We start from the raw sequence: 12,630 nt of genomic DNA on the forward strand, positions 1-12,630 counted from the left end.
TCTGTCTCTGTCTCTCTCTCTCTCTCTCTCTCTCTCTGTGTGTGTGTGTGTGTGTGTGTGTGTGTGTGTGTGTGTGTGTGTGTGTAACTGGACAAGCATGCAGGTAGGTATTGAGACCAGAGGAAGATGTTGGGTGCCTTTTTAAAAAATTGCTTTTCACTCGTTGTTTGAGACTGGGTCTCTTGTTGAACCTGGAACTTGGTGTTCAGGCTACACTTTCTGGCTACTGAGTCCCTAGTCTGCCTGTCTCCCCTCTGCTGTTGCTAGGGTTACAAATAGGTGCTACTCTTTCTTCTTGCTTTTTATTTTTATGTGTGCTGGGATCCAAATTCAGGACCTCATGCTTGCTTAGCAAGGACTTTATCCACTGGGACCATTTCCCTGACTTGTCTACTTTTCCTTTGGGCATTTAGCATTCTTTGCTTAATTCTCACATTTGTATCCTGAGTCAGTTGTAATAGATGATTCTCAAAAGTTTTCATTCCTTCCTTCTCTGTGTTCCATACATTCGATGCCTGACATTGTAAGTTGTACCTTGTTGGCTGCCCTATATATTGTTCATATATTGTTTTTATGTATATACTTTATTTTTAGCATAGTTATTTTCTTGGAAATAGTTTGAAAATGTTAAGAAACAAATCATAAAAGACTGATGAAGTGCTTAGTTTGGGGTTAATTTTTGTCTTCTTCTGAGGAAAGATTCTTTTGAGTTATTGAAGTCTCATGAATTAGTGTAATTTTGACTGAGGATGTAGTTAAGTGGGAAAGTGGTTACCTAGCATTTGCAAGTTTCAGTCTCTGAAGTCTTAAAAATTACTTCTTGCCTTCTGTCATATCTCTATATTTATCTGTCTGTAACAGCTATCTTTTGCTATCTATCTGCTCTCTCTGTATCATCTCTCTGTTTCTCTCTGACATCTGTCTATTCATGTAGTCATCCATTCATCTATTTGTTTTTACTTTTAGACAGAGTCTCAATGGTGGAGCTCTCTGGCTGTTCTGGAACTCACTTGTTGACCAGGCTAGCCTCAAACTCAAAAAAGATCCATTTACTTCCGTCTCATGAATGCTGGGGTTAAAGGTCTGTTCAACCACACCTGGCTTCTTGCTTGAATTTTGTAATTTCCAGTATGATTATGGGAACAAATACCATTTATACCATTCTTTTTTTTCTTTCTTTCTTTTTTACCTGGAGCTGAGGACCGAACCCAGGGCCTTGAGCTTGCTAGGCAAGCGCTCTACCACTGAGCTAAATCCCCAACCCATTTATACCATTCTTGATCTAACATGTGAGTCCTATGCTTTCAGAGGTGTTTATCTCTGGTGTTGGGTAATTTTCTTACATTTATGTGCTGATCAGTACCTCAGGACTCTGGAACATTCTTTATGCATTCAGGGGATAATTTCTTTAGAGTTTTTTTTTTTTTCTTTTTGATATAGCTCAAAGTATAGCTGCATTCATTTTCTAGAACAAGTTCTGTCTTCTCAAGTCAGGAAATTTGCCTAGGCCATTTTGGTTCTTGTTTGTGTTGGATCTGGGAAAATCTCCTAATGAAGTAAGATGACTTTGGTAGGGCTCAGTCTGTTTCCTACCTATTGCCTGATATCCAGATTGTTGAAAAATAGCACTTTGTACGTTAGCTAGATTTTGGTTGTTTTAAATGAAAGAGTTATTTGGTGTCTAATTTATCTAGGGTAAAAGTTAATGTCCCAAGGGTCTTGTATCTTTGCTTTTGATGTAGAATTTATTTTATTTTATTTTTTTTTATTAATAAGGCATGTTTTTGGAGAGTGGCTTCTTTGTTTCCATTATAGTTAAGTGGTAAGTGGTAGGTGTTTTTTTTTTTTTTTTTTTTTTTTCCTTTTTAAAAAATTTTGATGTATATGAGTGCTCTATCTGCATGTATACCTGCATACCAGAAGAGGGCATCAGATCCCATTACAGATGATTGTGAGCCATTATGTGGTTGCTGGGAATTGAACTCAGGACCTCTGAAAGAGTAGCCAGTGCTCTTAACCGCTGAACCATGTCTCCAGCCCCTTTTTTCTTCTTCTTTTTTACTTTTTTGCTTTTCAAGACAGGGTTTCTCTATATAGCTTGGGAGGTTCTGGAACTCCTTCTGTAGACCAAGCTGGCCTTGAACTCACAGAAATCCACCTGTCTTTGCCTCCTAAGTGCTGGGATTAAAGGTGACCATCACCTGTAGTTAAGTGGTGTTTTGATTAAAATATATTGAAGAAAATGTGATATTGTCTGTCTCCCCTCCTGGAAAACAAATATGTTTTTTAATGATAAACTAAATTCCCTTAATTATGTACATATTTTTGAATGTACAGTCTTCTGTGTTAAATTTATTTTCCTTCCCCTCCTCTCTTCTCTCCATTGAGTCTAAGACCTTAATGCTAAGAATTCTACCACTTAGGCCCAGTCACCTAAGGATATTTTCTGTTGTCTTCATGTTCTCTGGAAATGTGTTGCTCTGCTCTATTTTTGGGAGAGAATTATCATCTTTTAGAAAAGGAACCAAACTTAGTACAAGTTCATGGAAACTTATGTACAAATTTCAGTATAGATTTTCCTGAAAACTTATCTTGTTAGCTTTATTTTTTAAAAAAATATATAATTATAAGTAATTAAATACAGGGCACTTTGTAGCCCTGGCTGGCCTGGAACTCACAAAAATTCTCCTATCTTTGCCTCCTGATGCTGGGATTATCTTTTAAAATTACATAAATCACTGTATTTACCGTTAAAATGCATTTTTGAAATCAGATGTGGTGGCACAGTCCTAGAACTTGAAATGTAGAGGCAGGGGGATCGAGTTCAATGATAGCCATTGATAGCCATTGTCTCAAAAGATTGTTTCCTTTCCCTTTCCCCTCCTTGTTTTCATCTTATTTGATACTGTGAGGGAAATCTTACTGTGTTTCTCATGCTATTCTCCAGCTCCTGTATGGAGTTATTGTCTATGTCTGGGCACATAGAATTTTAATATTGGAACCCATCTTGGAGATTATTTGCTGCCAGCTATTTTGTGAATGAGATGCACCTTATACCCTTGACTTAGATTCAGTAAAACACTTTACAGTCTAAGAAGACTTTACTTGATTAATAGTTCAGTGCAATAATGGGCTAGTTTGATTACTAGTTAAGAAGACTTCTGTGTTGTCTGTTCTGTGGCTATCCTTGTTGGCAAGCTGTTGTCCAAGAGTTCCCTGCTTATTTATGACAATAGCATTTCATTAGATCACATCACACTTTGGGTGAGGTGCTCAGACTTGGGAAACAGACCATCTCTGTGAGCTTGAGGCCAGTCTGCCCTACATAGCAGGCTCCAGGACAGCTATGTTCCAGAGCTACATAGTGACACTGTGTCTCTCCAGCCCTAAAAATAAAAACTTACATTCTCATTTGTTTAATATTGCTCATTCTTTCTTTTATTTTATAAAAGCAACATTGAATGTTTGTAACAGACTGTATTAGGCTTTTAAGGCTGAAAATATTATATCTAAGAAAAAAAAGGGCTGAATTCTATACTATAGCCTCAGGGTTTTGTGAATTTAAAATTTCCTTTCCTAAATAAATAAAATGGTTAGGAAACATGTGGATACATATTAAAATCTTATCCAGATCTAAGAACCATGAAAGAACAGATGTAAATCATATGCCTTGGTTTTACTATGACATTTTCTTTGTTATGTACTAGTCTAAATGTAACAGTCACCTAATCATTTGAATTGCATGCTGAAAGTTGAGAGGAAGGAGTTACTTAAGAATGTTTGAAAAAACAGTGTTGTTAGGAATTGCATTAATGAGCCCCAGGGCAGGGAGCAGTTCTACAAAATGTGTGGAGAAAAGTTAGGTGGGTGGCACATGACTTGTATGAACTTTCCCCTTTCGTCTAACAATGACTTATTTATTATCAATTAGGGTTTGTTCTAAGCTAGAAACAGTATTTTGGTCAGAGTTTCAAGTTGTGCAGTTTCTTATAATATACAGACATCCGCATTTCTTCTTATAAAAAAAGGACTTGATTTTTCTGAAACTTGCAAACATTTATGTATGGATATAGTATATAGGAAGGATGAAAGAAAGAAAAGACATTAAGAATTATAGTCATGGGCTAGAGAGATGGCTCAGTGGTTAAGAGCCCCGACTGCTCTTCCAGAGGTCCTGAGTTCAATTCCCAGCAACCACATGGTGGCTCACAACCATCTGTAATGTTTTCTAATGCCATTACATCTGGTGTGTCTGTAGAGAGAGATAGTGTACTCAGCATACATAAAATAAATAAATCATAAAAGAATAAATAAAAGGAATTGTAGTTATAAGATTCTGTGAGTATACACTAAATATTTTGTAAACAGTAGGAAAAACTGTAAGGTAGGACCTCTGTTTCTGAAACTATTATTATATTGTCGTAATTTTATTTTTTAATATCTACTCAGTTGCTTATCCTCTAATTTTTCCCTAAAATAAAGGAAGGTTAAATTTCTACAATCTGGAACTGTAACACTGCGAATAGTATTACTCCCTTTTTTTTCTTATTGAGAAAATAGAAAGTGGTGGATTGCTGGTGATATATATATAGATATATTTGTATATATGGATATGAGCTGATACCATCCCACAGTTCCCTTCACCCAAATCCTGTGGGGAAGAAAGCTGAACACCCAGAAGTGCAGACATCTAACAACAAAAATAACAGGAAGCAACAATCATTATTCCTTAATATCTCTCAACATCAATGGAGCCAATTCCCCAATAAAAAGACATAGACTAACAGACTGGATATGTAAAGAGGACCCAGCATTTTACTGCGTACAGGAAACACACCTCAGAGACAAAGACAGATACTGCCTCAGAGTAAATGGCTGGAAAACAACTTTCCAAGCCAATGGCCCAAAGAAACAAGCTGGAGTTGCCATTCTAATATCGAATAAAATAGACTTTCAACGAAAAGTCATCAAAAAAGATAAGGAAGGACATTTCACATTCATCAAAGGAAAAATCCACCAAGATGAACTAAATATCTATGCTCCAAATGCAAGGGCACCTACATTCATAAAAGAAACCTTACTAAAGCTCAAAGCACACATTGCACCTCATACAATAATAGTAGGAGATTTAAACACCCACTCTCATCAATGGACAGATGATGGAAACAGAAATTAAACAGAGACATAGAGAAACTAACAGAAGTTATGAACAAAATGGGTTTAACAGATATTTAAAGACCATTCCATCCTAAAACAAAAGGATATACCCTCTTCTCAGCACCTCATGGTACCTTCTCCAAAATTGACTATATAATTGGTCACAAAACAGGCCTCAACAGATGCAGGAAGATAGGAATAATCCCATGCATGCTATCAGATCACCACGGACTAAGACTGGTCTTTAGTAACAACAATAATGACAGAAAGCGCACATATACATGGAAGTTGAACAACGTTCTACTCAATGACAACTTGGTCAAGGAAGAAATAAAGAAAGAAATGAAAGACTTCTTAGAATTTAATGAAAATGAAGGTACAACATACCCAAACTTATGGGACACAATGAAAGCTGTGCTAAGAGGAAAACTCATAGCGCTGAGTGCCTGCAGAAAGAAACAGGAAAGAGCATATGTCAGCAGCTTGACAGCACACCTAAAAGCTCTAGAACAAAAAGAAATAAATAAACCCAAGAGGACTAGAAGGCAGGAAATAATCAAACTCAGGGCTGAAATCAACCAAGTAGAAACTATAGAAAGAATCAATAAAGCCAGGAGCTGGTTCTTTGAGAAAATCAACAAGATAGATAAACCCTTAGCCAGACTAACCAGAGGTCACAGAGAATGTATCCAAATTAACAAAAGTAGAAAGGAAATGGGACACGTAACAACAGAATCTGAGGAGATTTAAAAAATCATCAGATCCTACTACAAAAGCCTATATTCAACAAAACTGGAAAATCTGGAGGAAATGGACAATTTTCTAGACAGATATCAGTTACCAAAGTTAAATCAGGAACAAATAAACCATCTAAACAACCCCATAACTCCTAAAGAAATAGAAACAGTTATTAAAAGTCTCCCAACCAAAAAATCCCAGGACCAGATGGGTTCAGTACAGAATTCTATCAGACATTCATAGAAGACCTCATACCAATACTGTTCAAACTATTCCACAAAATAGAAACAGACAGAACACTACCAAATTCCTTCTATGAAGCCACAATTACTCTTATACCTAAACCACACAAAGACCCAACAAAGAAAGAGAACTTCAGACCAATTTCCCTTATGGATATTGATGCAAAATTACTCAATAAAATTCTTGCAAACCGAATCCAAGAACACATCAAAACAATCATCCATCATGATCAAGTAGGCTTCATCCCAGGGATGCAGTGATGGTTTAATGTACAGAAATTCATCAACGTAATCCACTATATAAACAAACTCAAAGATAAAAACCACATGATCATTTCATTAGATGCTAAGAAAGCATTTGACAAAATTCAACACCCCTTCATGATAAAAGTCCCAGAAAGACCAGGAATTCAAGGCTCATATCTAAACATAGTAAAAGCAATATACTGCAAACTGTTAGCTAACATCAAACTAAATGGAAAGAAACTTGAAGCATTCCCACTAAAACCAGGGACTAGACAAGGCTGCCCACTTTTCCCTACTTATTCAATATAGTTCTTGAAGTCCTAGCCAGAGCAATCAGACAACGAAAGGAGGTCAATGGGATACAAATTATAAGGGAAGATGTCAAAATATCATTATTTGCAGATGATATGATAGTATACTTAAGTGACCCCAAAGTTCCACCATAGAACTACTTAACCTAATAACAACTTCAGCAAAGTGGCTGGGTATAAAATTAACTCAAACAAATCAGTAGTCTTATTCTAATCAAAAGATGAAGAGGCTGAGAAAGAAATTAGGAAAATGACACCCTTCACAATAGTCCCAAATAATATAAAATATCTTGGTGTGACTTTAACCAAGCAAGTGAAAGATCTATATGACATACATCTACACAATGGAGTACTACTCAGCTATCAAAAACAATAACTTCATGAAATTCATAGGCGAATGGAATGAACTAAAAATATCATCCCAAGTGAGGTAACCCAGTCACAGAAAAACACACTTGGTATGCACTCATTGGTAAGTGTATATTATTCCAAAAGCTCGAATTACTTCAAGAAAAAGGATGACCAAAATGTGGATGCTCCCACTCCTTCTTAAAAGGGGAACAAAAATATCCATAGGAGGGTATATAGAGACAAAGTTTAGAGCAGAGACTGAAGGAATGGCCATTCAGAGCCTGCCCCACATGTGGCCCATATATGTTCAGCCACCAAAACTAGATAAGATTGATGAAGCTAAAAAATGCATGCTGAAAGGGACCAGATATAGATTTCTCCTGAAAGACACTGCTAGAGCGTGTCAAATAATACAGAGGCGAATGTCAGCAGCAAACCACTGAACTGAGAATGTGACCCCCTTTGGAGGAATTAGAGGAAGGATTGAAAGAGTTGAAGGAGCTTGCAGCCCCATAAGAACAACAATGCTGACCAACCAGAGCTTCCAGAGACTAAACCACTACCCAAAGACTATACATGGACTGACCTAGGGCTCCAACTGCATATGTAGTAGGGATTAGCTTTGATGGGGCACCAGTGGAAGGAAAGCTCTTGGTTCTGCCAAGGTTGGACCCCCAGTGCAGGGGAATGTCGGGGGGGATATAAGGGAGGTGGATGGGGGGAAACACCTGTATGGGGGAGTGGGAGTGGGAGGAGGAGGGGGTGGGGGTCTATGGACAGGAAACCAGGAAAGGGAATAACATTTGAAATGTAAATAAAGAAATAAATCTAATAAAAAAATTAAAAAAATCCCCATGGCAAGCCCCCTTCTAAAACAAAATAGAACAAACCCCTGCCGTGTGGGTATTCATGGATCACTGTTTTCTTTAGAAAAAAAATATTTATCTTATATCTTAATTCTAATTTAAAAAGAACTCAAGCAAATATAGTTGTGTTGAAAGTAAATAAAAATTTCAGAAGGTTTGAAGAGCTTATGGAGGGGATGGAAAGATGGTTCAGGCATTAAGAGTGCTTGTTGCTCCTTCAAAAGGCCGAAGCTTGGTTCCTGGTGAATACATCTTATGGCTTACAACCTCCTGTTACTCCAGCTGCAGAGCTCTGAAACCAGGCTTCCTCAACCCCAGCATCCCCAATGTGGGATGCACACATACACATAAATAAAAAATTACATCTTCTAAAAAATGGTCAGTAGAAAGTTAAAGGATTATATACTAAGATTAGAAAGAAGTTAGAGCAGGCCATGCTTAAGGGAGTAGTAAGCTAAGTGTACTGAGTCAAAAGTTACAATGGGACAGGGTGCCATTCTGGGCTAAAAACACAGTAATATTAGGTAACCCTTTGGCCAATTATCAATTGTAAACCTTTTTTTTCTTTTGTTTTACCATTGACAAGTGAATGTGTGGGGTAATTTTTCCTAATATGGCTTTTCCTGATCCGTTTTTATTAGTCACCAATGGCATTAGATTTTTTTTTTTTCTTTTTCCCGGAGCTGGGGACCGAACCCAGGGCCTTGAGCTTGCTAGGCAAACGCTCTACCACTGAGCTAAATCCCCAACCCCAGCATTAGATTTTTTATTAGGCTTAAATGCTCCTTCTTTCTTTTCTTTTCTTTTTTTTAAAGAACAAGCTGCATTTATTCTCAATATGCCCGCTTTACATAGAGCAGCAAAGATTTTACCCTTGGACAGAAAAGGAGACAAATTTCTGTTTTAGCATGTATTAAGGGAGTTTGCTTCTAATGTCTTTTATCATTGTTTGTACCAGCATCTACAAAGGCTATCTTAGGCTTCTGAATCTTGTAATATAAACAATTCATTCCCTGATCAATACTTATCATACATATTTTCACTGTCACTTTTTTTTAAAAAGATTTATTCATTTATTATATATAAGTACACTGTAGCTGTCTTCAGACACACCAGAAGAGGGTATCAGATCCCATTACAGATGGTTGTGCGCCACCATGTGGTTGGCTGGGAATTGAACTCAGGACCTCTGGAAGAGCAGTCGGGGCTCTTAACCACTGAGCCATCTCTCTAGCTCTTTTCTTCTCTTTTCTTTCTTTCTTCTTCTTCTTTTTTTTTTTTTTTTTTTTTTGCCGGAGCTGGGGACCGAACCCAGGGCCTTGCGCTTGCCTAGCAAGTGCTCTACCACTGAGCTAAATCCCCAACCCCTTTTCTTTCTTCATTCTTTTGTTCATTCTTCCATCCTTCATCTCTCTCTTTTGTTTTGAGACAGGGACTCATTGTGCTGCCCAGGCTGGCCTGGAACTGATCATGTAAACCAGGCTACCCTCAAGTTCACAGAGACCTGCTTTGGCTTCTGTGAGCACCTGTTCTCTTGTACAGAACACAACACACACATACACATACTCTTAAAATAATAATACAAATCTTATCCAGTTGTATTTATTATTTATTAAACCCATACTTTACACACCCGCATCCTGGACTCAGTTGTAGTCTATTGGTGTTATTAAATTACCATATTCACACTGCGTTTTATGGATTAGCTTATTCTCATTAATCATTTCTTCCAAGAGTTGCTACCATATTTTATGCATAGACTCTTCCATTTGATAGAAATAGTTTTGGTTGATTCCAGTGAAATTAAATTTACAGAATTTAAATTTTTGTGTTTTATGAAATAAAATCAGTTTCCCACTTAAAAGCCCACTTTTGGTGTATTTAGATTTTTAATGTTTTTTAGCTTAAATAGTTTTTGTACTCTTCCTATTAAGTTTATTTTTAGACATTTTTATGTATTTAATTAGTAATTTTGTGTTTGGTAGCAAAGTAACTTATGTGACCATTTGGATTGTGAATATTTGTCTTTGTTGCTCAAATGTACCAGTTATTTTTTAAAAATAATATGTAGTAAAGATTAGCAAGCATATATACACTTAAATATATAAACTTTAAAAAATAAGCTTCAATTATTTATACCATTGATTATTGTTGAGATAGGAATGGAAAATGTAAATGCTTTAGATAACTATCAAGTTGTACTCACAGGCTTATAAAGGACAGAAATAATAAAATAACACTTGAAAGTAATATATCGCAGTCAAACATGTCAATCCTATGGTGGTTTTCTTTTAGTGTTCTGTTTGGGACATGGCTAGTATAGCCTTTTCTTAGGAAAAAATCTCTCTGGGTACCATTTTTAATTTAAAGGCCTACTAAAGTTATATATTTTTTAACTTGGTGCTTTAAAAATCATAAAGAAGGCTTACGTTGGCTTCAGTATTTGTATTTTCTGTTTTAGTATTGTAAATAGAATAGTACATTCTTGCCTGATTAGACATTGTGTTTTTCCTTCCCTTTTTCTTAGCTTTCTTTTTTTTTCTCCCTATTACAGGTTTTGCAGAAGACATCAGATTAAATCAAGTTCTAATATTCCCTGTGTCCCCAAAGACTTACTGATGATGTCTGAATTTGTTCTTCCAAGATTCATTTTTTGTCTTATTCAGTACTTAAGAGAAGGCTATAATGAACCAGGTATGTCTTAATATGTTCGTTGTAATACTCTTAAATGAACAAATCACTGAATTTTAAAGTACAATTTAAAGACATCATTAAGATTTTATATTTTATATTTTTGACTATGTGTGTATGTGTGTGTTTGTGCATGAGCGTGTAGGTGGCCAGGGAGGCCAGAGTTGTAAGATACTCTGAGTTGCATATAACTGTGAGCCTTCAGATGTGGATGCTGAGACTTGAACTCAGATCTTCTGTAAGAGCAGTGTAATCCTTCTAACCACTGAGCCATCTTGCTAGCCCAAGATACCACTTGTTTTTAACATAAAATATTAAAGATAGCATTCAAAATTATGGGCATCATGATGCTGTTTTTATACATTACATCTTATTCTAATTTATGCCCTTTCTGCACTACACTCTGTTGGGTCTTATGCTCCTTTGCTCAACATTTCTAAAGTAATGACTATGAAGTTCAGGAAAATAAATCATGCAGGTAACTGTATACAACTTACAATAGACTTAAATTGTTGACTTTCATATTATTGTATCACTGCTAAGTGTATATTAAGTTAGTCCTAAGGAAAAAGAGGAAAATCACCCAATTTCCAGTTACTCTTTGAAATTTTGATTTAGGCACATATTAGAGTTCATTGGGACGTTATGAACTAGGGATGGCAGTAGCATGGGGCACATTTGCTAACTTCTTATAATGTCCTCGCCTTTCTTTTTTTTTTTTTTTTTTTGGTTCTTTTTTTCGGAGCTGGGGACCGAACCCAGGGCCTTGCGCTTCCTAGGTAAGCGCTCTACCACTGAGCTAAATCCCCAGCCCTTTTTTTTTTTTTTTTTTTTTTTTTTTGTTTTTTTGTGTCCTCGCCTTTCTAGTGACATTGGCATCTTTTTTTTGGTTCTTTTTTTCGGAGCTGGGGACCGAACCCAGGGCCTTGCGCTTCCTAGGCAAGCGCTCTACCACTGAGCTAAATCCCCAGCTCCGACATTGGCATCTTTATCCTGTGGTGCTCCTTATTATATTATTTTTACATGCTTTAAATGATTTAGCCTATAAGTCTTATATTCAATTTGAAACCAGAATATGGCATGCATTTTTATCTTCTATCTGCATCTGTAAATTGTGAAGGAGATATTAGATTTTTTTTAAATTTTTTACTTTTTGGGGATAGGGCTTTGTTTAGTATTCCTGGTTAGCCTGAAACTCCCTGTGTAGACCAGGCTGGCCTCAAATATGTGGTGTTCCTTTCACTCTGCCTCCCGAGTGCTGGGATTGTAGCTCTACATCACCACAGCCATCATGTAATGTCTTTGCATTGCTGAAATTCTCTTTACTGTGAGCAAGCCATTTTACTCCCTTAATTGTGTTTTTTTTTTTTTTTTTTTTTTTTTTTTTTGGTTCTTTTTTTTGGAGCTGGGGACCGAACCCAGGGCCTTGCGCTTCCTAGGTAAGCGCTCTACCACTGAGCTAAATCCCCAGCCCCCCTTAATTGTGTTTTAAGCAACAGTTTAGAATCCTTTGTTAAGTACGTCTCTCAGAATATGCATCTTAAAATAAAAAAAATTACTTTGATTTAATTCCAAAATATTGCCTCTCTAGAATGAAGAAACTCCAGATACTAGACAGGTTATTGTTGAAGTTGTTTTCTGTATTATTTCTCAAGAACTTGCTAAACTTTTTGGAAGTTTGCATTTTGTATTACAGGCATTCTATTTTTAAAAAGTATTAAAACATTTTTTTGTGAGAATCTTAAAATTCACACTTAATTCGATTAAAGAATATTTCACACAAAGTGTGTCATTTTTCTCTCAGTAACATTTAGTGATTAAGAGTGACTTGATTCTAGTGCATAGTTGTGATAGTTGTATGCTACTCTTACCTGGTTTAATGATTAATTACTTAGAGACTGGGGCTTACAGTGTAGCGCTGGCTGTCCTGGAAGTCTATGTAGACCAGGCTGGGCTTGAACTTGTAGACATTGCCTGCCTCTGCATCCAGAGCGCTAGGTCTAAAGGCATGTGCCAGCACACCTAGCT

General features: G+C 36.5%; 1 protein-coding gene across 14 annotated transcripts in view; it reads left to right on the forward strand.

Moving 5' to 3' along the window:
- Ubr3 (ubiquitin protein ligase E3 component n-recognin 3) overlaps nt 1-12,630 on the forward strand; it is a 157,694-nt gene that overhangs the window by 12,850 nt on the left and 132,214 nt on the right. For all 14 annotated transcript variants that reach the window (XR_015682848.1, XR_015682852.1, XR_015682849.1 and 11 more), the window contains 1 exon segment: nt 10,466-10,605. Coding sequence is in view for 6 of the 14 variants with exons in the window: in NM_001134550.3 (NP_001128022.2) it covers nt 10,466-10,605 (140 nt within the window). In the remaining 8 variants the exon portion in view is untranslated.

The sequence above is a fragment of the Rattus norvegicus genome, chromosome 3 (assembly GCF_021556685.1).
Source record: "Rattus norvegicus strain SHRSP/BbbUtx chromosome 3, alternate assembly SHRSP_T2T, whole genome shotgun sequence".
Lineage (NCBI taxonomy): Eukaryota > Metazoa > Chordata > Mammalia > Rodentia > Muridae > Rattus > Rattus norvegicus.